Genomic DNA, 26333 nt, shown 5'->3' with positions numbered 1-26333 from the left:
CTTAAGTATCACTGCCTCACAAAACGGAGAAGGCAAGGGCACCCCACGCCAGTACTCTTGCCTGGAGAATCCCATGGACGGAGGAGCCTGGTAGGCTGCAGTCCATGGGGTCGCTAAGAGTCGGACACGACTGAGTGACTTCACTTTCACTTTTCACTTTCATGCATTGGAGATGGAAATGGCAACCCACTTCAGTGATCTTGCCTAGAGAATCCCAGGGACGGGGGAGCCTGGTGGGCTGCCGTCTATGGGGTTGCACAGAGTCGGACATGACTGAAGCGACTTCGCAGCAGCAGCAGCCTCACAAAAAGAGTTTATGAACTTGGCAAGGTAAGGAGCTTAGAGTTAATCTTACAGCTATTGAAAACACATTAATCTGTTTAGCATTATATAGGAAATATGATGGTGTTAGACACCATATTTCCTATATATATAGCATCAAGTATACAATATTGAGACCAGATATTCTGACCATCAGTTTGGGAAGGGAGGGAGTTAGGGATCAGCAGGGAGAGATGGAAAGGGGGAGAAGGTCAGAGAGAGAGAATGTATGTTTCACACAAGGAGGAGAGAATATAAATTAAGGGACTTAACAGGTGCTCTGGGGTAGAAAGTATATGGCCTTGGATGTACACAGGAATTAAAATTGTCAGCCAGATAGATAAATAGGGGACATTCTAAAGCAGAGACTGAATGGGATGCAGAGAAAGCATATCTGTTATTTTTAGGAAGACAGATCTCTTAACTTAGAAACTCTTTCCTCCAGGCCTTACAAGGGGTCATAATAATGAGCATGCTCCTAGACAAGAGCAGACTGAAAAATGAGTGGTCAAGGCAGCCAGCAGGTGTCTGTTAGACCATGAGTTCACAACGAGTAGTAATGGCCAGGAAGTATAAGTGGGAGACTCGTCAGCACAGCCAGTGTGACGACAGGCAGCATCCTTGGGAGCGACCCTGAGTATGACCCTGACTTGTGGCCACGTGGCTGAGAAGTGGTTCATCACGGGACTGTGATGCACAAGCACAGGCACCAAGAGAGGAAGCAGGCTTGGCACAGGAGAACACAGCCCACAGATTTACTCCAGAGACCACTACATGCCAGATCCAGCAGCCGTGAACTTTCCACAGGGAGGGAGGCGAGCTGTGTGTTGTAATAGCTGGAAACTGAAGCAATGCAGAGGATGCCAGCGGGCCCAGACAGCAAACTGGGGAGGCTCCATGGGAGCCCACAACACAGAGACTAGGGACAGAAGGAAGGTGTCCAAAGCCTGAGACAAAGACCTCATTCACTGGGATGCTGGAAGAGTTTATCCCATCCTGGGGAAGGAGGATTCATCAGTAATCATGACCACATCATCTGGGCAGCCAGGGAAAATCTGCAAGGTATGTTAATGTTCCATTTGGGAAAACTGTGTGTTCCTTGGCCATTTTTTCACTCTAGAAGTAGACTTTTCTATGTATTTCCAAATAGCTTTACTGAAGCCTGCAAAGATGGGTAAGATTTCTGCTAGTCTGCTTCACGCCAAGGAAAATTCTGCCAAACACTCACTGTTGGTTCTACCCTTTCAGGTTAGCTGGCTATCCTGGCAACTTGTGCTGTTGGCTACTCTATACCCAGGTAGCTTATTTCTATCATGATTCTGACTCCTCAGGATTTTTTCCCTTCTGCACCCTAGTGACACAGTAATTTATCTGCCTTTACATGGTTTCAAAATTTCTAAGAAATTAAACAAACTACTATGAAGACTCTATACATGAACATCACCAGATGGTCAACACCGAAATCAAATTGATTATATTCTTTGCAGCCAAAGATGGAGAAGCTCTATACAGTCAGCAAAAACAAGACCGGGAACCAACTGTGGCTCAGACCATGAACTCCTTATTGCCAAATTCAGACTGAAATTGAAGAAAGTAGGGAAAACCACTAGACCATTCAGGTATGACCTAAATCAAATCCCTTATGATTATACAGTGGAAGTGAGAAATAGATTTAAGGGACTAGATCTGATAGATAGAGTGCCTGATGAACTATGGAATGAGGTTTGTGACACTGTACAGGAGACAGGGATCAAGACCATTCCCATAGAAAAGAAATGCAAAAAAGCAAAATGGCTGTCTGAGGAGGCCTTACAAATAGCTATGAAAAGAAGAGAAGCGAAAAGCAAAGGAGAAAAGGAAAGATATAAACATCTGAATGCAGAGTTCCAAAGAATAGCAAGAAGAGATAAGAAAGCCTTCTTCAGCGATCAATGCAAAGAAATAGAGGAAAACAACAGAATGGGAAAGACTAGGGATCTCTTCAAGAAAATCAGAGATACCAAAGGAACATTTCATGCAAAGATGAGCTCGATAAAGGACAGAAATGGTATGGACCTAACAGAAGCAGAAGATATTAAGAAGAGATGGCAAGAATACACAGAAGAACTGTACAAAAAAGATCTTCAAGACCCATATAATCACGATGGTGTGATCACTCATCTAGAGCCAGACATCCTGGAATGTGAAGTCAAGTGGGCCTTAGAAAGCATCACTACGAACAAAGCTAGTGGAGGTGATGGAATTCCAGTTGAGCTATTCCAAATCCTGAAAGATGATGCTGTGAAAATGCTGCACTCAATATGCCAGCAAATTTGGAAAACTCAACAGTGGCCACAGGACTGGAAAAGGTCAGTTTTCATTCCAATCCCAAAGAAAGGCAATGCCAAAGAATGCTCAAACTACCGCACAATTGCACTCATCTCACACGCTAGTAAAGTAATGCTCAAAATTCTCCAAGCCAGGCTTCAGCAATATGTGAACCGTGAACTTCCTGATGTTCAAGCTGGTTTTAGAAAAGGCAGAGGAACCAGAGATCAAATTGCCAACATCCGCTGGATCACAGAAAAAGCAAGAGAGTTCCAGAAAAACATCTATTTCTCTTTTATTGACTATGCCAAAGCCTTTGACTGTGTGGATCACAATCAACTGTGGAAAATTCTGAAAGAGATGGGAATACCAGACCACCTGATCTGCCTCTTGAGAAATCTGTATGCAGGTCAGGAAGCAACAGTTAGAACTGAACATGGAACAACAGACTGGTTCCAAATAGGAAAAGGAGTTCATCAAGGCTGTATATTGTCACCCTGTTTATTTAACTTATATGCAGAGTACATCATGAGAAACGCTGGACTGGAAGAAACACAAGCTGGAATCAAGATTGCCGGGAGAAATATCAATAACCTCAGATATGCAGATGACACCACCCTTACGGCAGAAAGTGAAGAGGAACTCAAAAGCCTCTTGATGAAAGTGAAAGAGGAGAGTTAAAAGGTTGGCTTAAAGCTCAACATTCAGAAAACGAAGATCATGGCATCCGGTCCCACCGCTTCATGGGAAATAGATGGGGAAATAGTGGAAACAGTGGCAGACTTTATTTTTCTGGGCTCCAAAATCACTGCAGATGGTGACTGCAGCCATGAAATTAAAAGACGCTTGCTCCTTGGAAGGAAAGTTATGACCAACCTAGATAGCATATTGAAAAGCAGAGACATTACTTTGCCAACAAAGGTTTGTCTAGTCAAGGCTATGGTTTTTCCTGTGGTCATGTATGGATGTGAGAGTTGGACTGTGAAGAAGGCTGAGCACCGAAGAATTGATGCTTTTGAACTGTGGTGTTGGAGAAGGCTCTTGAGAGTCCCTTGGACTGCAAGGAGATCCAACCAGTCCATTCTGAAGGAGATCAGCCCTGGGATTTCTTTGGAAGTAATGATGCTAAAGCTGAAACTCCAGTACTTTGGCCACCTCATGTGAAGAGTTGACTTACTGGAAAAGACTCTGATGCTGGGAGGGATTGGGGGCAAGAGGAGAAGGGGACGATAGAGGATGAGATGGCTGGATGGCATCACTGACTCGATGGACGTGAGTCTCAGTGAACTCCAGGAGTTGGTGATGGACAGGGAGGCCTGGCGTGCTGCGGTTCATGGGGTCACAAAGAGTCGGACACAACTGAGCAACTGATCTGATCTGATCTGATGTATAAAATAGATAAGTAGCATAGTAGCTCAGACAGTAAAGAATCTGCCTGCAATGCAGGAGACCTGGGTTCGACCCCTGGGTGGGGAAGATCCCCTGGAGAAGGAAATGGCAACCCACTCCAGTATTTCTGCCTCTAGGTTTCCATGGACAGAAGAGCCTGGTGGGCTACAGTCCATGTGGTTGCAAAGAGTTGGACATGACTGAGCAATTAACACTTTCACAAGAATATATTTACAGCACAGGGAAATAAAGACATTAGTTTGTAACAACTTTAAATGGGGAGTAAAATCTATAAAAAGAGTGAATCATTATTCTGTCCGTGTGAAATTAATATTGCCAAGCAATTATATTTCAAGAAAAAAACCTCTAAGAAGCACTCATGAGTGAGCAAGCAGGTAGTGAAGAAGAAGGAATACAGGCCTTAGTTGCTTTTGAGGAGAAAAGTAACTTTAAAAACAGGAACATTTAATGCTACCACTAGGTCAAACCAAGAGGGGCCTCTGTCCTGAGCCCCACATCACAGAGGGCCCTGCTTTGGCTTTCCTATGGCCGTGGCCCTTCCCAGAGCAAGGAGTCTACTGGGTCATGTGGGTGTGCCCTCCAGAGCCTGTATTTTACTCCTATCCCTCAGACCACACTTCTGTTATCTGAGATCCCAGAATTTCCTGCCTAAAACCCCAAAGTCCCCTTTCAGTCCTGTACAGGTCCCTTTCTAAGTCTACCTTTCGGAAGAAAGAACATGCTGGTGTGGGGGGTGGCGTAGGGGAAGCAGCAGCTATTTGCAAAAGACAGACAAAACCTGAACACTGGACCAAGGTGTCCACAAGCATGAGCACAGGCTCTTCACAATATAGGTAGGGAACCTAGGAGAAGAGAAGTGGTCTAGGGGACAGAGGCTGGGCCATGGCTCAGCTACGCCTATGTCACCATATTCTGATACGGAACCAGGAGGAGCCTAAGAATTTTAAATTTAAATCTTTTGAAAGTCTTCCAAATTATTATCAAAATATATTTTTCAACCTAGATGGATAGAACAGGTTTTATTTCTAGTTTGATTCGTAACTTTTAGAATATTCAGATGGAGGGTACCATAGGCCCTGCCAATGTTTGGGTGGGGCCCGGCAGTATACCCTTTATGCAAATAAAACTATAGGCTGATAAGAAAGAACCTTGGTGCTTTTAACTACAGACAGGCTCCCACTGAGGCCACCTTCACTATGTATTAGAAAACCATGGTATTAATTTATTATGTCAGAGGAGCACTTCTTATTTTGATTATGCCACTTCCCTTTTTTGAAAGTTATTAACTGGGGAGACAAAGGCGATGAGAGTGTAGAAACATGTTCTCTTTGTAACAAGAAGACTTTTACCACTAGAGTGAATCAGATTTGAAGTACTTGTAGGATTATCACACTTGGTCCATATACATGCTGAAAGTCTCTCATACTTAAATGAAAGTATATTTTAGAACAGTGATGGTGAAAAGCAGAAAACCATTCCTGTGAATTAAGGAGCTTACCCATCTCAAACAAGGACTGTTTTTTTTCTCAGGAGGACCAGCAACCACCATCTTCACCTGTGTCTGTGAGCAAAAATACCAGGAAGACAACGGGCAGGGCCAGACACATGGGCTGGGTACAGGAAGACAGAGTGTGGAAAGGAGGCCAGCAGGGGGCGCTGTCATGCTTAATCTACGCCAGGGAACCTTTTACACCTAGCTGACTCCAAGGCTGGGGCTACCAGCGAACTGTTTCTAAGCGAAGAGCCCAGAGATGGACATTGTTGAAGAGGACAGTGTGCTGAGTTTCCCTTCCTATTGTCTACACTGACCATTTTAGTTCTTGAAAAATGTCCAGAAATCTTGGATTTTGATTTTCTTCTCTTTGCGCACTTCCAAACTCTCTGGGAAAAACAAGCTCTAGTTGTAAGCACTCATGAAAACCCAACTTCATACATAGGCTCTCTGAAATACTGAAGGCATATTCTGGGGAGAGGGAGCACATCACCCTCTAGGAGCTAGTCTAGGAGCTTTATTTTCCTGATATGGAAATCCAGTATGTTCATCATGACATGAAATGAGACATTCTGTTAGCTGGTATTCTATCGTTTTTTCTACTTCCTACCATGAATGAGGGCTTCCCTTGTGGCTCAGCTGGTAAAGAATCGCCTGTGATACGGGAAACCTGGGTTTGATCCCTGGGTTGGGAAGATCCCCTGGAGAAGGGAAAGGCTACCCACTCCAGTATTCAGGCCTAAAAAATTCCATGGACTGTATATATAGTTCATGGAGTTGCAAAGAGTCAGACATAACTGAGCAACTTTCACTTCACCACAAATGAAGGATTGATGCTGAAACTGAAGCTTTAATACTTAGGCCACCTGATGCAAAGAGCCCACTCACTGGAAAAGGCCTGTGGCTTGGAAAGATTGAGGGCAGGAGGAAAAGGGGATGACAGAGAATGAGATGGATTGGATAGCATCAGTGACTCGATGGACATGAGTTTCAGCAAATGCCAGGAGATGGTGAGGGACAGGGAAGCCTGGCACGCCGCAGTCCATGGGGCTGCAAAGAGTTGGATTGTGACTTAGTGCTTGAACGACAACGACAATCTTGAATGAGTATTTTGGGGGCATCTATTGCTGCATTGTGTTTAAACCAGATCTCTAAGCAAAACTCCATTCCCTGAAGAGGATGTGAGGAGAGGTTAGAGCCCAGAGCAAGCCACGAAGGAAACCAAGTAGAGGAAGCTAATGCACAGGGATCCATCCCAGAGGACAAGGTTGCAGCTCTGAGGTGCTGAGTCAATAGATGCTTTTCTCAAATGCGAGGAGAGTAAGGAGCAGAATAATAAACCAGGAAAGAGGAAAAAAAATTGGAAAATATCTACAGAGATAATTCTTAGAAACTTGGAGGATGAAGTGTAGGAGAAAGGTTTTCCGGGGGGTCACTTTTATCATTTATTTTCAAGTTGTTAGAATTGTGCTAATGTAGAGGAGCAGATTTACAGCTAAAAGCAAACTGCAAATTCTAAAAACATAATTTTGATTTAGGTCTAGTCTGTGGGTGGGTACAGAGGAACTGAAGGGTATAATTTGTTGTTGTTGTTGTTTTCTGGCAGATTAAGCTTCCCAATTGCAATTTGCTTAGACTAATACTCTATTTAGTTTGCTAACTAACAAAAAGTGGAAAGGGGAAGGGTGGTAGGACTATCAAGATGCAACCTGCAAAACAGAGGAAAGAAGCCTTGCCCTGGAACAACATAATGAAAGCTTTCACACCAGGCATCTAGTTTGTGTATGACTGCGAGTGTGCATGCATTTGGGGGGAGTTGTAAAGTACAGACAGAAATAAATTAGTCCATGTTTTGAAACTATCTATAAACAATTTATGCAGTGAAAAACTAAAATGTGGATTGAACTCATTTGGTTATCTGGAGTGAGACTGACCCACTTTCTACAGTCAGCTCTACCACTGACTAGTTCTGATATCGGGTGACTTTCAATCTGTATTTTCCTTATGGGTGAAATGGGGACACGAAGAGATCCTTTGCAAGATTTCGGTGAATATTAAATAAGAATGTAAAGCATTCGGCACAGTAATTGTCACCAGGCCAGTCCTCAATTAGAAAAAAATATTAATAAAAAGTAAGCTTTGTTATAAATAATAAAACTTTTGACAAGCACTCATTATACTTGTTAAGTCACTACTGTTCCAAGATGTGCTTTTTTCCTGCAAATGATTTTAACTTGTGATATAATCCCTTTTAAAATATTCCATAAGTGAGTGAATGAGTGAGTGAAGCCACTCAGTTGTGTCCGACTCTTTGCGACTCCATGGACTGTAGCCCACTAGGCTCCTCCATCCATAGAATTTTCTAGGCAAGAGTACTGGAGTGGGTTGCCATTTCCTTCTCCAGGGGTTCTTCCTGACCCAGGGATCGAACCTGGGTCTCCCACATTGCAGGCAGACACTTTACCATCTGAGCCACCAGGGAATCCCAAAATTTTCTATAACAAGTCTATTATTCAACAAGTAAATTTTCAGTGTATTCCCTTGATGCACTAGAATAATAGTGCTCACTGAAATCTATTTATCGTTAATTTGATTTTGAGCATTCATGCTTGTTTACAATGGTTGTACTTTTATCAAATGGAACTTTTTCACTCAATTTTTATCCTAAAGGCTTGCCTGTGAATTATTATTGCTCTTCTCCACTTTTTAGGTTTTAAACAGTTTTTGTCCTTTCCTTCTGAGTATATCTGTTTTACTGAAGCCAAGACAGTTTTCTTTTAATGGTAAATCCTTAAGAGGGCCTTAATTTTTTCACTAAAAATATTACTAAAATATTATATTTTTAATATTGATATTCACAACTAAAAATTAAAGCATGTTTTGGTTCCTAATTTTATTTCAAAAAGTTGATTAGATAGATGTCTTAGATTTTTTATTAAGTATAATTAAATCATGATAAAGACAATTTAAATATACTTAATACATTAAATCTAAAAAATGTTTGTCACAAAGTCATTTTATGCAGCAATACAAATTTGTAGATTCAATGACTATACTAACACAATGTATATTTTAAAGTAATAAAGCATGTATGCCATAAACTTCCAAATATACTTCAAATAGTCATAAAATCCAAATAAAAGGATATTTTTCTGCTCAATTTTCTGTGTCAAAGCTGCACAGAAAACCTTATGATTTTTAAAAGAATTTAACAAGTGTGCAAACAGATGCAACTTGTTTATTTTATTCCTTCTCTTAAAATTTTATCACTGCCAGAAAGTCTATTGGCATATTTATAATATTTAAATAAAATTTTAAAAATTGCATAAATTTTAGCAGTAAATAAATGGTTTCCTTTTTATCACCCAGACAAAAAATAAAAATAATAATATCATTTTTGAAATGCAAATAGTTTAAATAACTTGCTAGTTGGTGTTATGTAGTAGCAGGCTGACATTTAGAAGAAAACTCATAGTGGTGATGTTCTTATTTGGGAGTTCCATTACATGGTGGCCTTCATTTCAACAACTGAAATAGTGCTAGAGCGAATGCAAAAATGAAACTGTATGTTTGTATACAGTGTTTATATAATAAAACATGATGTATTGGTCTCTCCTGCTAGCTCAAATAATGTAAATAATTTTAATTTAAAAACATGTATTGAATTCACATTAATGAAAAGATGTATTGTCCCTTAAGCTACTTTAAAAGGGAAACCTTTCCCCTTGAGTCTGGATCTATTTAGCTGACTCTCTTTAGTCATTAAGTCATGTCTGACTCTTTGTGACTCCATAGACTATAGCCCATTAGGCTTCTCTGTCCATGGGACTTCAAGGCAAAAAGACTGGAATGGGTTGCCATTTCCTTTTCCAGGGGATCTTCCCAATCCAGGGATTGAACCCATGTCTCCTGCACTGCAGGCAGACTTTTTATGGCTGAGCCACCAGGGAAGCCCCTTAGCTGTCTGATATCTGTCTCACATACACCTATAAATGTAAAACAAATGTCCAGTAAGTTTGTGACTATTTTTCCACTTTCCCATCACTGATATCTGAACTATTCTTGCTTCAGTCTCACTCTATCCTTTAGCAGGTAACAAGCATGGCAGAATATCAGCAAGGGTTAATCATGCCAGGGTGCTTGGCTTCCGAACCTGATTTTATAATCTAGTAGCTGTGTGACTCTGTGTGACTTGATGTCTCTGTGTTTCATTTCACTGTTTGTAAAATGAGTTAAAATAATATTCACTCACAAATGAATATTATTATTTAAGTATTCCTTAAGTATTATTAATATAATAGTAATAATGTATTATGCTTTAAGTATTCATGTCCGACTCTTTGCGACACCATGGATTATACAGTTCAGGGAATTCTCCAGGCCAGAATACTGGTATGGGTAGCTTTTCCCTTCTCCAGAGGGTCTTCCCAACCCAAGGGATCAAACCCAGGTTTTCCACATTGCAGGCAGATTCTTTATGAGCTGAGCCACCAGGGAAGCCCTAAGTATTCCTATATCCCTTTAATTTTCCTTTGCAGTATTTCTCAGAATTTATAGCTATATAGTTATGTGAACATTTAACAAATATGAATCCACTGCTAAAATATAAGTTCCGTGAATACAGTGTCAAAATTCATCTTGTTCATTACTATATCCTAAACATTATAGAATAAATGTGTAAGACTGTGTGGATCATGACAAACTATGGAAAATTCTTAGAGATGGGAATACCAGACCACCTTACCTGCCTCCTGAGAAACCTGTATGCAGGTCAAGAAACAATAGAACCAGACATGGAATGACAAAGTGGTTGAAAATTGGAAAAGGACTATGTAAAGGTTTTATATTGTCACCCTGCTTATTTAACTTCTACGCAGAGTACATTATGCAAAATGCTGGGCTGGATGAAGCACAAGCTGGAATCAAGATTGCCAGAAGAAATATCAATAATCTCAGATATGCAGATGACATCACCCTAATGGCAGAAAGCGAAGAGGAACTAAAGGGCCTCTTGATGAAAGTAAAAGAGGAGAGTGAAAAGGCTGGTTTGAAACTCAACATGGATCATGTCATCTGGTTCCATCACTTTATGGCAAATAGATGGGGAAACCATGGAAACTGACAGATTTTATTTTCTTGTGCTCTAAGATCACTGCAGATGGTGACTACAGCCATGAAATTAAAAGACACTTGCTCCTTGGAAGAAAAACTATGACAAACCTAGACATCACTTTTCTGACAAAGGTCTATATAGTCAAAGATATGGTTTTTCCAGTAGTCATGTATGGATATGAGAGTTGGACCATAAAGAAGGCTGAGTGCCAAAGAATTGATGCTTTTGAACTGTGGTGCCGGAGAAGAATTTTGAGAGTCCCTTGGACATCAAGATCAAGCCAGTCAATCCTTTTTTTTTTTTTTTAAGCCAGTCAATCCTAAAGGAAATTAACCCTGAAAATTCATTGGAAGGGCTGATGCTAAAGCTGAAGCTCCAATGATCTGGTCACCTGATGCAAAGAGACGACTTATTGGAAAAGACCCTGATGCTGGGAAAGACTGAAAGCAGGAGGAAAAGGGAGCAACAGAGGATGAAATGGTTGGATGGCATCACTGACTCAATGGACCTGATTTCCAGCAAATTCTGGGAGATAGTGAAGGACAGGGAAGGATAGTGTGCTGCAGTCCATGGGGTCGTAAAGAGTGGAACACGACAGAGCGACTGAACAACAACAAAGATGCATAAGAAGTATTCGTTAAATAAATGAATACATTAATTTTAGAGATACGTCAGAGAATCACCCTAAGTGAACAATGATTTGCCCAAGATTATACTACCATAAGTTATAGAACTGTAGGCAGAGTTCAATTCTTCTGATGCAAAGTCCTCCATTATTTCCAGGCATTAAATCTATAACAACACAAATCATACAAAGCACTGTGCAATTATTATTCTGCAGGTTCTAGAATGAAAAGGAAAAGTATAAATTAGAGAGAAAAGGAGTATCTAATGTAGTCTGAGGGAAACTGGATCTCTTAGAGGAAATGGTATTTAAGACATGAAAGAGTTAGAATGGGCAAAGAGAGTCAGGCAGACAGTTCTAGGTAAAACAACCATTTACACACTTGTCCAGTGATGAGAAAAACTTGAGTAAGAACAGAAAAAGGACTACTGTAATTGCAACAGAAGGACCTGGAAGAGAGAGGGTGAGTTTGATCAGAGAGAAAGGCCAGATCTTATACCACAGAAAGACTTTCGTTTCTTAACTAGCAGAAGATAAAGTCACTAAAGGGTTTTAAGAGGGTATAACACAATCAGGTTTGCATTTTCGTAAGATGATACTGCCTGCACTATGTGGAGTTTGGGAAAGGGCAGACTTAGCAACTGGTTGGACATGCAGGTCAAAACAGAAAGATACGTAACGATGATGCTCACATATTCAACCTGATCCACAGGGAGAGTGCCGTTTATTGAGAAAGAACCATTAGTAGATAGATCAAGAGCTTAATTTCATTAAGGGTATGATAAACTCACACTAAATAGTGACAACTGTGGTTGTTATCACTGATGATTGAAAACCACTAGCTGCAATTGAGAGTAATGGTGAATTTTTATGGATTTCCATGGATTTTGGCCTGTGGTGTCGTGCCCACTGTATACACAGGCACTTCTAGACCTTTTCTTTTGAAATGGAAGTCATCTAAGTAGTTAGGATTACAGCTGAGCCTTGACACATGAAAGCTTTTTTACCTCCAATCTGACTTCTAGGGTAGACTTAGTGTAACACATGAAAAGATACGTGGGAAAACAGCCTTCCTTTCTCTCGCATTTCTTTCTCCTTTCCCCAAGAATCAAGAAATTTTAGATATGATAATATGACCATAGCTAACAAGTCTATAATGGCTTATTGTTCTATGAGGCATAAATGCTATAGGGAGATCAAACCTGTAAAATTAGCTTTACTTGATTTGGACTGAATAATGATGAGCATGGACAACTGAGAGGGTTTTCCTATAAACTGAGTAAGGAGATAGTAAGCAAAGAAATCAAGAGGTATGCTTAGATCTTTGATCTTAGAGAAGATCATTTTCTGATCTAGATTTTGTGTCATATTTTTGAATCATGTGGCAGTGTCTTATTCATTTACATTGTTTACATAAGGTAAAAAAAAAAAAAGCCATTTAGAATGTTTGTTGGCAGTATAGACTTTATAAAGCCATTTTAATTCTGGTGAGCCAGTACTTCCTGTACTAGCATATGAGGAAGTAGTTAAGTCTTCATGCCATGTCACTGGCTTACAGCCACGGCTTTTATTCCTTAAAGATGCAAGGAAAGCAAAGACCATGCCATCAGGATTAGCCACATGGTATTAATGAGAATCCCTATTATCATTATCCTGGTCATCCTGTTATAGAGGTCCTGGAGCATAGGAGGTATGTGCCAAATGCGTTAAATATACCAAAAGGGATGTCTATTTCAGAACTTTTTGGGCCCTGGGTTAAGGAAGTTTATAGTATTTAATCTACTTGCCAATCGGGCATTTTGCAACCAGACAATCAGAGAAGAACTAAGAAAAGAGGCACTGAGGGGAAGTCAAATCTAAGAAAAGTTCAGACTGCTTTGGTCACATGAGGATCTGCTTATAATTCAAAAGCTAAAATGAATCTTGCTTAATTCTCATATATACATAATTGGCATCATTTAGGCACAATCACCATTAAGAAACATACAAACACATGTAGATCAGCAAACAGCAAGGGATTTTAAAGAGGGAAAGTAGAATATTTTAACCAACATTCTAAATAAAATTCACATGTATTTTATTTATATTAGGATACTTACATAGGTCCTTGAGATATTTTACTATATATTTTAATTTATACTTTGCCATCATATTTATAAAACTACTATTTTCTAATTTAAATAAGCACATATGCATAGTTTAAAAGTGAGTATGTCTTCTTGACTGCTTTGGGTGATAAAATGTAACACTGCCTAATCTGGTATAATCTAGCAAAATCTGGATTCAGTCAAAATCCAGTACAGTACAACAAAGTGAGCCAGTGCTGAATCATATAAGCATGTTCATCTATCCCTCAATATATTAACCAACCTTGTATATATTAACTTCAGCATTTTAGCTTTACAATATGTTGAACATATCAATGACATCTTGGCACTATCCAGAAATTATGAAGAAGAGAATTTTTTTTTCTACATCTTTAGTGATTAGGAGCATGGGTGTGAAAATCAGACTGAATACTCAAAAGAGGTCTCCACCGCTTGCTAGATATATAACCTTTTAATCTCTCTGTGCCTTAGCTTCCTTCCTGAACCTAAGATTCTCATCAGTAAAACAGTATGAGTTAGCACCTATCTCAAAGCGTTGTTATATGTATTAAATGCTTTATTATATATATAAGGGACTTAGGACTATGTTTGGCACATAGTAAGTGCTCCTGGAATGTTAGCTATCACTTTCATCACCATTGTTATTATCCTTCATTCTTTTCCTGGGCACTTGGATAGAGTCAACAAGATACATATTTAACTTTTTCCTCTCAGTTCCTAGCCCATAGCCTTATCAGAAGCATCAATCTTCCTTATTTTCCAGTCAATAATATTTTTATTTTTTAATTCAAGTATAGTTGATTTATAATACTGTGGTAGTTACAGGTATACAATAAAGTGATTTAGCTATATATATATATATATATATGCAGGTCAGGAAGCAGCAGTTAGAACTGGACATGCAACAACAGACTGGTTCCAAATAGGAAAAGGAGTATGTCAAGGCTGTATATTGTCACCCTGTTTATTTAACTTATATGCAGAGTACATCATGAGAAACGCTGGACTGGAAGAAACACAAGCTGGAATCAAGATTGCCGGGAGAAATATCAATAACCTCAGATATGCAGATGACACCACCCTTATGGCAGAAAGTGAAGAGGAACTCAAAAGCCTCTTGATGAAAGTAAAAGAGGAGAGTGAAAAAGTTGGCTTAAAGCTCAACATTCAGAAAACGAAGATCATGGCATCCGGTCCCATCACTTCATGGGAAATAGATGGGGAAACAGTGGCAGACTTTATTTTTCTGGGCTCCAAAATCACTGCAGATGGTGACTGCAGCCATGAAATTAAAAGACGCTTGCTCCTTGGAAGGAAAGTTATGACCAACCTAGATAGCATATTGAAAAGCAGAGACATTACTTTGCCAACAAAGGTTCGTCTAGTCAAGGCTATGGTTTTTCCTGTGGTCATGTATGGATGTGAGAGTTGGACTGTGAAGAAGGCTGAGCACCGAAGAATTGATGCTTTTGAACTGTGGTGTTGGAGAAGACTCTTGCGAGTCCCTTGGACTGCAAGGAGATCCAACCAGGGCATTCTGAAGGAGATCAGCCCTGGGATTTCTTTGGAAGTAATGATGCTAAAGCTGAAACTCCAGTACTTTAGCTACCTCATGTGAAGAGTTGACTCATTGGAAAAGACTCTGATGCTGGGAGGGATTGGGGGCAGGAGGAGAAGGGGACGCCAGAGGATGAGATGGCTGGATGGCATCACTGACTCGATGGACGTGGGTCTGAGTGAACTCCGGGAGTTGGTGACGGACAGGGAGGCCTGGCGTGCTGCAATTCATGGGGTTGCAAAGAGTCAGACACGACTGAGCGACTGATCTGATATCTATCTATCTATCTATCTCTGCAAACTTTTTTCTCAGTTCTTTTCCATTATATTTTATTATAAAACATTGGATAAATTTCCCTGTGTCATATGGTAAAACCTTGTTTACCTACTGTATATACAGTAGTGTGCATCTGTTAAACCTATGTGTTAGTCGCTCAGTCAGGTCTAACTCTTTGTGGTACTATGGACTGTAGCCCACCAGGCTCCTCTGTCCATGGAATTCTCTCAGCAAGAATACTGGAGTGTGTTGCCATTCCCTTCTCCCGGAGATCTTGACCCAAGGATCGAATCCGGGTCTCTTGCATTGCGGGCAGCTTCTTTATTGTCTGAGCCACCAGGGAAGCCTGATTTACATTATTATTAATCCTATATTCCCCAATTTATCCCTCACCTGCTTTCCTTTTGGTAACCATAATTTTGTTTTCCACGTCTGTATGTCTGTTTTTGTTTTGTAAATAAATTTATTTGTAACTATTTTCTTTAGATTCCACATATAAATACCATATATTTGTCTACATCTGATTTACTTCACTTGGTATGACAATTTCTAGGACCATCTATGTTGCTGCAAATGGCATTATCTGATTCTGTTTTATGGTTGAGTAACACTAAGGATTTTTAAGTCCAGTCATTCTCAAGCTTTTTTATATAGAGACTTTTATAGCATATTGAAATATTCCATGTACTTTTCCATGATATCATCTACAATCTTAGAATCTTTTGACTAATAAAATATGAACAAAGGGATTTAGGGACTCCCTGAAATAACTATACAGGATCTCTGGAGTCCAAGACTCATTGATTAGAAACCATTGCTTTGATAATTAATATTTAGATTAAAATAAAATTCAGATCTTTTTAGAAAGCCTTGTGGGTCATAGCTCATTTAGCTTCTCTTACCTCACCCATGACTGCTATGGGTGTCTCTCCTGTTGCCTGAGCAACACGATGTTCTACTAAGTAGAACATGTATTCATCGTAGAGTAGACGGATCAGGTGGAAGGAGCCAAAGCTAGCAGCACTGCGTAGAGTTAAGTCCCGAATAACCATTGAGCTGTTCCAAGAGAAAAGACACAGATGCAGCCAGTGGTTAGTGACCAGGATTCGCGTTCAGCCTACTTTTCCCATTAAAAGAAGTTATAGGTCTAACAGATTGGTATAGTGCATGCCTTTCCATGGAATAATTTCATAAGTGAAGCAGCTGGCTTAACTCTTTCAAACAGACTGGCAAAGAGGTAATCTTCATTAGGACTTGACTAGATCCTTATGAGAACTAGATAGGCACTCACTGGGAAAAACCATTTTACTATCATAAGCAAGTTGACAAATTGCTCAGAATCAATTAAAAGAAAAGATTTTTGGAAGGGTGACAATTCATCACCATAAGAAAAAGCATCTCAAAGTGAAAGTCTTATGATGATGGGTAAACACTGTATCACCATCTCTCAATGACTTCTGAGGTACACTTTGGGAAAAATATGAATTTGTCCCTGACTAAGTTTACAAAATACACTATGCAATGTTTACAAATACACAAGCAAGTTTACAAATATACTAAGCAATGTTCCCAGATGTGGCAATGTAGAATGTAGGAGAGGACATACAGGGATCCTTGCAACTTTTGTTGGAAGGCAAATTTATTAAATGATTCTACTTCTGTACTGATTTTCATTAAATTACAGTGATTCTCCCATTAGCAAGAGCATAATAAAGTCAATTAAAAATGCATAACCTTGAAAAATATGAATGTGTAACTATAACATACCAAAATATGAAATATATTTTTAATTAAGTACTAAAAATACACTCTATTATACTCAAAATAGAAGTAAGTCAAAATAAAATTTTGGCTTCATTGAAAACATGTCAATTATTAAGCTTGACCACGCACTTCAAATCTTAATATTTTTAACTTAGAGTCAGAGTAGGATGTATGTGTGTGTATGTGAGTGTTTCTCCTCACTTTCATTTAGTGTCTTTCTCTAGAGGTTTTTGTCCTACACAAATTAAAATAGCCATTATATTCTCAGATACGAGGAAGAGAGAGAATCTCACTAATGTATGGGTTAATATCGCTAAAGGGCTTCCCTGATGGTTCAGGGGTAAAGAATCCACCTGTCAATGTAGGAGAAGTGCGTTTGATCCCTGGGTTGGGAAGATCCCCTGGAGAAAGATATGGCAACCCACTACAGAATTTCTGCCTGAGAAATTCTACGGACAGAGAATCCTGGCAGGCTACAGTGCATGGGGTCACAAAGAGTCAGACATGACTTAGTGACTGAACAACAAACAACGATATTCTTAAGCCTTATTTTGCAATGAAGAACTGTAAAATGCTGGACAGATGGAAATACAGAAGACTGTACTTTTGTTTTCTCTTTCACTTTTAACCTTAATTATATAGTGGCTACTAATACATCAGATTCTACACATTCAACTTGGCAAGTGACAGATCACCATTGTACATCTAAAGCCCTAAAGCCCTGAATTCTGATTCTGGTTTTTCATTAATTCACTGTCAATCTCAAAAAACACCATTTCCTCGAGAGTGTTTTCCTTTTGGGTGAAAATAAAAGCAATAATTTAGGCCTTATCTAATTTATGTGATTATTTCAAAGATAGAGTGGGTTAAAGGTTGTGAAATAAACTTATGAATGAATAGGACAAGACTCAAATATAAGTGATTATGATCCTAATACACAGAACAGGAGGAGCTGAACTTCTCACTCTCATTTGGTTATGGCAACCAAGAATAGGTGTTACAATAAGATGGCAGAGAATCTCTCCTTCTGTGGATTTACTTACTAAAAAGATTAAAAAAAAAACATTGTTTTTCATCCATAGGTTTGGAGTCAGATCCACATTAACCACTATATGATCTTGATTGTATATCATTCAACATTTTAAGGTTCAAAATTAGCTTGAGAGTCAAGTGAGATAATGTGTGTGAGATCCTAAAAAAACTGGCTATTGCTACACTATTACGAATGTTGGAGTTCAGTTCAGTCGCTCAGTCATGTCTGCCACTTTGCAACCCCATGGACTGAGCACGCCAGGCCTCTGTGTCCATCACCAATTCTTGGAGTTTACTCAAATTCATGTCCATTGAGTTGGTGATGCCATCCAAACATCTCAGCCTCTGTCATCCCTTTCTCCTCCCACCTTCAATCTTTCCCAGCATCAGGGTCTTTTCCAATGAGTCAGTTCTTCACATCAGGTGGCCAAAGTACTGGAGTCTCAACTTCAACATCAGTCCTTCCTATGAATATTCAGAACTGATTTCCTTTAGGATGGACTGGTTTGATCTCCTTGCAGTCCAAGAGACTTTCAAGAGTCTTCTCCAACATCATAGTTCAAAAGCATCAATTCTTCAGTGCTTAACCTTCTTTATAGTCCAACTCTCACATCCATACACGATTACTGGAAAAACAATAGCCTTGACTAGATGGACCTTTGCTGGCAAAGTAATATACTCTGCTTTTGAATATGCTGTCTAGGTTGGTCATAACTTTTCTTCCAAGGAGCAAGGGTCTTTTAATTTCATGGCTGCAGTCACCATCTGCAGTGATTTTGGAGCCCCCCCCAAATAAAATCCGTCACTGTTTCCACTTTTTCCTCATCTATTTGCCATGAAGTGATGGGACCAGATGCCATAATCTTACTTTTCTAAATGTTGAACTTTAAGCCAACTTTTTCACTCTCTTCTTTCACTTTCATCAACAGGCTCTTTAGTTCTTCTTCACTTTCTGCCATAAGGGTGGTGTCACCTGCATATCTGAGGTTATTGCTATTTCTACCGGCAATTGTGATTCCAGCTTGTGCTTCATCCAGCCCAGTGTTTCTCATGATGTACTCTGCATATAAGTTAAATAAGCAGGGTGACAATATACAGCTTTGAGATACTCCTTTCCCTATGTGGAGCCAGTCTGTTGTTCCATGTCCAGTTCTAACTGTTGCTTCCTGACCTGAATACAGGTTTCTCAGGGGGCAGGTCAGGTGTTCTGGTATTCCCATCTTTTTCAGAATTTTCCACAGTTTATTGTGATCCACATAGTCAAAGGCATTGGCATAGTCAATAAAACAGAAGTAGATGTTTTTATGGAACTCTCTTGCTTTTTGGATGATCCAGCAGATGTTGGCAATTTATCTCTGGTTCCTCTGCCTTTTCTAAAACCAGCCTAAACATCTGGAAGTTCACAGTTCACGTATTGCTGAAGCTTGGCTTAGAGAATTTTAAGCATCACTTCACTAGAGTGAGAGATGAGTGCAATTGTGCAGTAGTTTGAGCATTCTTTGGCATTGCCTTTCTTTGGGATTGGAAAGAAAACTGACCTTTTCCTCTCCTGTGGCCACTACTGCGTTTTCCAAATTTGCTGGCATATTGAGTGTAGCACTTTCACAGCATCATCTTTCAGGATTTGAAATAGCTCAACTGGAATTCCATCACCTCCACTAGCTTTGTTCGTAGTGATGCTTCCTAAGGCCCACTTGACTTCACATTCCAGGATGTCTGGCTCTAGGTGAATGATCACACCATCGTGATTATCTGGGTCGTGAAGATCTTTTTTGTACAGTTCTTCTGTGTATTCTTGCCACCTCTTCTTAATATCTTCTGCTTCTGTTAGGTCCATACCATTTCTGTCCTTTATTGAGCCCATCTTTGCATGAAATGTTCCCTTGGTATCTCTAATTTTCTTGAAGAGATCTCTAGTCTTTCCCATTCTGTTGTTTTTCTCTATTTCTTTGCATTGATCGCTGAGGAAGGCTTTCTTATCTCTCCTTGTTATTCTTTGGAACTCTGCATTCAAATGGGTATATCTTTCCTTTTCTCCTTTGCTTTTCGCTTCTCTTCTTTTCACAGCTATTTGTAAGGCCTCCTCAGACAGCCATTTTGCTTTTTTGCATTTCTTTTTCTTGGGGATGGTCTTGATTCCTGTCTCCTGTACAATGTCACGAACCTCTGTCCATAGCTCATCAGGTACTCTGTCTATCAGATCTAGTTCCTTAAATCTATTTCTCACTTCCACTGTATAGTCATAAGGGGTTTGATTTAGGTTCATACCCGAATGGTCTAGTGGTTTTCTCCACTCTCTTCAATTTCAGTCTGAATTTGGCAATAAGGAGTTCATGATCTGAGCCACAGTCAGCTCCCGGTCTTGTTTTTGCTGTGTAGAGCTTCTCCATCTTTGGCTGCAAAGAATATAATCAATCTGATTTTGGTGTTGACCATCTGGTGATGTCAATGTGTAGAGTCTTCTCTTGTGTTGTTGGAAGAGAGTGTTTGCTATGACCAGTGCGTTCTCTTGGCAAAACTCTATTAGCCTTTGCCCTGCTTCATTCTGTATTCCAAGGCCAAATTTGCTTGCTACTCCAGGTGTTTCTTGACTTCCTACTTTTGCATTCCAGTCCCCTATAATGAAAAGGACACCTTTTTTGGGTGTTAGTTCTAGAAGGTCTTATAGGTCTTCATAGAACTGTTCATCTTCAGCTTCTTCAGCGTTACTGGTTGGGGCATAGATTTGGATTACCATGATATTGAATGGCTTGCCTTGGAAATGAATAGAGATCATTCTGTCATTTTTGAGATTGCATCCAAGTACTGCATTTCAGACTCTTTTGTTGATTATGATGGCTATTCCATTTCTTCTAAGGGAATCATAACAAGTATATATGATTAACCTTATTCAAAATTAAAAGAAATACAAATTAAATTAAGATACCGTATATTATCTATTATACTATAAGAAATTAAAAGATCAGCATTGAAGAGGTTATGGGGAAAGAACTCTCATTTATTGTTTCTTCAAGCATAAATTCACAAAACATTTATGAAGGGAAATTTGGCAACAAATGTCAAAATTAAAAATGCACAAATGCTTTCACCTAGCAGTTCTAATTCTAGAAATTTACACAAATGAGCAAAGATGGTTTTAATTGCAGCAATATTTATATTACTGAGAAAATAGGGGGCAACACTAAATAACCATTTGTAGGATACTAGGTAAAAAATGGCTCATTCATATATGGAAATTTATACAATATACTAAAGAAATTGGGCTTCCTGAGTACCTCAAATCGTAAGAATCCACCTGCAATGCAGGAGGCCTCAGTTTGACCCCTGGGTTGTGAAGACCCCCTGGGAAAGGGAATGGTAACCCACTTCAGTATTCTTGCCTGAGGAATTCCATGTATAGAACAGCCTGGAGAGTCATAGTCCTTGGGGTCACAAAGCGGGTCAGACATGACTGAGCAATTTCACTCACTTTAAAGAAATGAGAGAGATTACACATAAAGGCAGTAAGACGGAAAGATGTCTATAATAAAATGCTAAGTGAAAGAAGGAAAACGTGTGATATGAGCCCATTTAACACAGAAACTATCTGTAAAGTTCTTAAAAAAGACCCACCTCTAAATAAATGGGAATGGTTAATACTTATTAGCCTCAAGACAGTTAGACACGAGTGAGCGACTGAACTGAACTGAAATTCTTTGAAAAAAGTAAATCAGGTCAAGAGACTACAGAGTGATGGGCTCTGGCACTTAAAGTCAGGGTGTTAGGAAAACTTTTTGAGGAGGTGATAAGTGAGCAGAAATGAGACTGAAGTGAGGGAGTAAGCCATGTGAACACGTGCAGTTTCCTAGCAGAAAGGAGAGCAAATGTTGAGGTCAATGCTGAGACTGAGGCAGAACTATGTTTGTTTTATTGAAAGAATAGCCCAGAAGCTGCAGCTGGGAAGACATGAGCAAAGAGAATATATATAATGGGACTAGAAATCACTAGCAGCTGGACCATGGAGGGTCTGTAGGCCATTATAAAGGCTTCATATTCTATCCCAAGTGTTTTGGAAACTTTTTGACAACTAGGCAATCACCTTACTGCAGCATAAAGACATAGGTAACACAAAATTCTGTTGGAAAATGGAAAAAAAAAAGTGTGCTGACCTTCAGTTATAATAGTTACTTTTGAAAGTACTGATAATCTGCTATTATTGTCATATGTTTAGAAGAGAATCAGTTGAATTATATTATTAATATAATAATGTAATATTATTATGTTATATTATTAATAATGTCTATGTCTACTTTCTGCTCTCTGTGCTGGGCCTCTGCCCTACAAGCCAAGTATCAAATGACACAATTAACAGTTTAATTGGAAACCTATTGTCTGATTCAGATTTCTGTAAGACATGTTACAAAATTGACTCCACTGAATTTCATGTTGCTAAGTTACCATGAACTCAACTCTTTAAAACTGGAGTTAAAACTGTTAATTATAACAGATGAGAAACACCTTTGTGTATGTATCTTCGTAATTCATGGCGTGAAAATTAAAACATATACTTGAACACACGATACTCAATCCACCTCTTTATGTATTTGGGAAGACATCACACATTCCTAAAAAGAAAGGTGAGACCTGTGACTCCACCCCCCACCCCCCAACTCCACCATGTGAACTCTCCTCAAACAGTGCTTACAGCTAATTCCAAAACTGGAAGATTTATATATTGTTCAGCTGTAGGCAAACTAGGTTCTCTGTGCTCCCTTTCAAGTTATTGTATCAAAGCTATACATTTAATTCTTTAAAAATGGGATGTTTGGTTGACCCTCAGGGTGGCCCTGAGGAATTCTGTGTTCTGTTATTCACAAAACACCCAAGCTGAGAAACGGCCCACTTAACTTCTGCACTGCTGCCCAAGAAAGCATATCAGTGGGTCATAGAGTTAGATATGTTTCTTGGGCAATGTTTTTTCCACCTTCCAGGAAGCCAGCAGTAGACATTCAAAGCCAAGTTAGGCAAGAAGAGACCCCCATTTGGAGCAGAGGGTGTTTGCAGCAACAGGTCCACTACTGCTATCACGACTCTCTGCCAGTCCATTTCTTGTATATACGTGTGAATCTATACACAGAATTTTAGAATTAATCAACTTCAGAAAATGAACGGTTGGTATATGTGACTGCAAAATTCTTATTACAAAGCCAAAAACATTTAAAAAATACTCTGTAACACTCCTTCTGTTTGTGAATGAAGTTTTCATTACTCAATATGTTCTTATGCCTCAGTAAAAAACAGGTCAGATTTTAGTCTTCTACATTACCAAGCTATTGACTTCGCCTACCAGCAGGAGGTATGCATCTTTCTGAATGTCTTTCCTTCTGTAGCCCTGACTGAACTGTATACCTTCAAGACTTTTTGAAATGAAAATAATAACCATAATAGTGTCTAATAATAACAAGCCATTATCCCCAACTCAGGGCAGACAGAGGGCAGGCAAGTGATGATCTACTGGGTTTGTATATCTGCAGAGAACAAGAAACACGAGTAAGTAATTTTCTCTCCTTTCAAGATACCACGACAGATCTCTGTGGAGACAAAGGCTCCAGGGGTGTGTATTTCTAAAACTATATCTACTAAACAGATTTTAAAAAATCCTCAGGGAGGAATAAGGGCAAGTCTGAGGTAACTGCATAAGAAAGCAGTAAGAACAGGAGGGAAAAAAAACCTTTGGTTTTTCTGATATAGAGGATGTACTGTGCTTTTGCCCCTATAGGTTTTAGAGCAACAGCTAGTATAACATCTGTTTTATCATTCATGAAGCATATATACCATCTATATGATTTTCTGAGGAAAAAAAAGATGCACGAAATCAACTTGCAAACAAATGGGAAAATATCTGAAATCTTTTAAAGAAATGTGCCCAAGTTAAAATTTTGAATTCCATTAATACTACTACTATTGCTACATCTACTTTGAGAATACTGTGATATTGTTTTCCAAATCTTTCCCATATATCAAGGGAAAACAGCAACACATTTCTCACTGACACCCAGATCTAAACCCAGGGCTGGCTTTAATGAAGCATATCAGTGGGTCATAGAGTTAGATAGCACCTTAATAAGGTGCTTTACAAACCCTGTGGCTAAAACTATTACATATACGAGAGACAAAATGGTGGAGTTACTCCATTCCAAAATAAAAACAAAACACCACCACCACTGCTAGGCTTTCTTTCATAGCATTTATTTAACTCTGGGAATGGGTTCAATCCCAGGGTCAGGAAGATTGCCTGGAGGAGGAAATGGCAACCCACTCCAGTATTCTTGCCTAGAGAATTCCATGGACAGAGGAGCCTGGAGGGCTACAGTCCATGGGCTTGCAAAGTGTCAGACTTGACTGGGCAGGTACGCAGACACTAGAAAATCATTTTCAGGATGTAAGGATAATTTAATTCCTAATTAAACATATATGGAATCAACTCTACTTCAGTTTAAGAAATAAGAATTGGACTAAATCAACTGAAAAAGAAAGAAGTCACAATAAAAACCTTCTACCATGATAATGGAATCTTTGGTTCAATCCTTATAAAGGTAATCAAAACAAGATGGAAATCCTATAATTTGGGCTTAGCAGGTTCACAATTTCTACTAGTCTCTAAACTTTGCTACTTATTTGCATATCATCTCTCCTCACAACCGCTTTGGATTCACTACTGATGTCCAGATGACGACCACAATATACCCATAGCCACAGTCAGTGGTAGGTCCTGTAGCCACAATTTGATGAGCGCATGGTTGCACAGGAATTAAATTAGGGACTGCCTGAAGTTCAAAGTAGATATGGCTTTTAGAAAGCTCATTATGATCTAAAGAAGAAAAGAAATGAACTCTCACCAGAAGAGTAAATGCTGCGGTCAAAAATATAATTTACCTAACATCTTAAGAAATGGAATTCCATCTGTCAATTCCATCCTATGCCATATATATGGTATATATGCCAACTTGCACAGGGTCTGTTTTTAAACCCTTGAGTAGACCTATGGTCAATGGCTCATCACAACATTTGATATCATATATAAATTCAGACTTAAACTGAAGAAAGTAGTGAAAACCACCAGACCATTCAGGTATGACCTAAATCAAATCCCTTATGATTATACAGTAGAAGTGAGAAATAGATTTAAGGGACTAGACCTGATAGACAGTGCCTGATGAACTATGGACGGAGGTTCATGACATTGTACAGGAGACAGGGATCAAGACCATCCCCATGGAAAAGAAATGCAAAAAAGCAAAATGGCTGTCTGGGGAGGCCTTACAAATAGCTGGGAAAAGAAGAGAAGCGAAAAGCAAAGGAGAAAAGGAAAGATATAAGCATCTGAATGCAGAGTTCCAAAGAATAGCAAGGAGAGATAAGAAAGCCTTCCTCAGCAATCAATGCAAAGAAATAGAGGAAAACAAAAGAATGGGAAAGACTAGAGATCTCTTAAAAAAAAAAAAAAACTTTCCATTTTGACAAAAAAATAAATAAATAAAAACCAAAAAAAAAAAAAGAAAGAAAATTAGAGATACAAAGCGAACATTTCATGCAAAGATGGGCTCAATAAAGGACAGAAATGGTATGGACCTAACAGAAGCAGAAGATGTTAAGAAGAGGTAGCAAGAATACACAGAAGAACTGTACCAAAAAGAGCTTCATGACCCAGAGAATCATGATGGTGTGATCACTCACTTAGAGCCAGACATCCTGGAATGTGAAGTCAAGTGGGCCTTAGAAAGCTCACTATGAACAAAGCTACTAGAGGTGATGGAATTCCAGTTGAGCTATTTCAATCCTAAAAGATGATGCTGTGAAAATGCTGCACTCAATATGCCAGCAAATTTGGAAAACTCAGCAGTGGCCACAGGACTGGAAAAGGTCAGTTTTCATTCCAATCCCAAAGAAAGGCAATGCCAAAGAATGTTCAAACTACCGCACAATTGCACTCACCTCACACGCTAGTAAAGTAATGCTCAAAATTCTTCAAGCCAGGCTTCAGCAATACGTGAACCATGAACTACCAGATGTTCAATCTGGTTTCAGGAAAGGCAGAGGAGCCAGAGATCAAATTGCCAACACCCGTTGGATCATCGAAAAAGCAAGAGAGTTCCAGAAAAACATCTATTTCTGCTTTATTGACTATGCCAAAGCCTTTGACCGTGTTTATTTTCCACAATAAACTGTGGAAAATTCTGAAAGAGATGGGAATACCAGACTACCAACCTGCCTCTTGAGAAACCTATATGCAGGTCAGGAAGCAACAGTTAGAACTGGACATGGAACAACACACTGGTTCCAAATAG

General features: G+C 39.2%; 1 protein-coding gene across 6 annotated transcripts in view; it reads right to left on the bottom strand.

The window, feature by feature from the left end:
• Window positions 1-26333, bottom strand: part of RFX3 (regulatory factor X3) — a 332033-nt gene that overhangs the window by 14818 nt on the left and 290882 nt on the right. For all 6 annotated transcript variants that reach the window (XM_059889441.1, XM_024996137.2, XM_002689615.6 and 3 more), the window contains one exon: window positions 16113-16266. In XM_059889441.1, the coding sequence (XP_059745424.1) occupies window positions 16113-16266 (154 nt within the window). The remainder of the gene's footprint in view (window positions 1-16112; window positions 16267-26333) is intronic.

This window comes from Bos taurus, chromosome 8, assembly GCF_002263795.3.
Source record: "Bos taurus isolate L1 Dominette 01449 registration number 42190680 breed Hereford chromosome 8, ARS-UCD2.0, whole genome shotgun sequence".
NCBI classification, from domain to species: Eukaryota; Metazoa; Chordata; class Mammalia; order Artiodactyla; family Bovidae; genus Bos; species Bos taurus.
The sequence above is the reverse complement of the archived record's forward strand: the minus strand, read 5'-3'. Positions and strand labels throughout refer to the sequence as shown.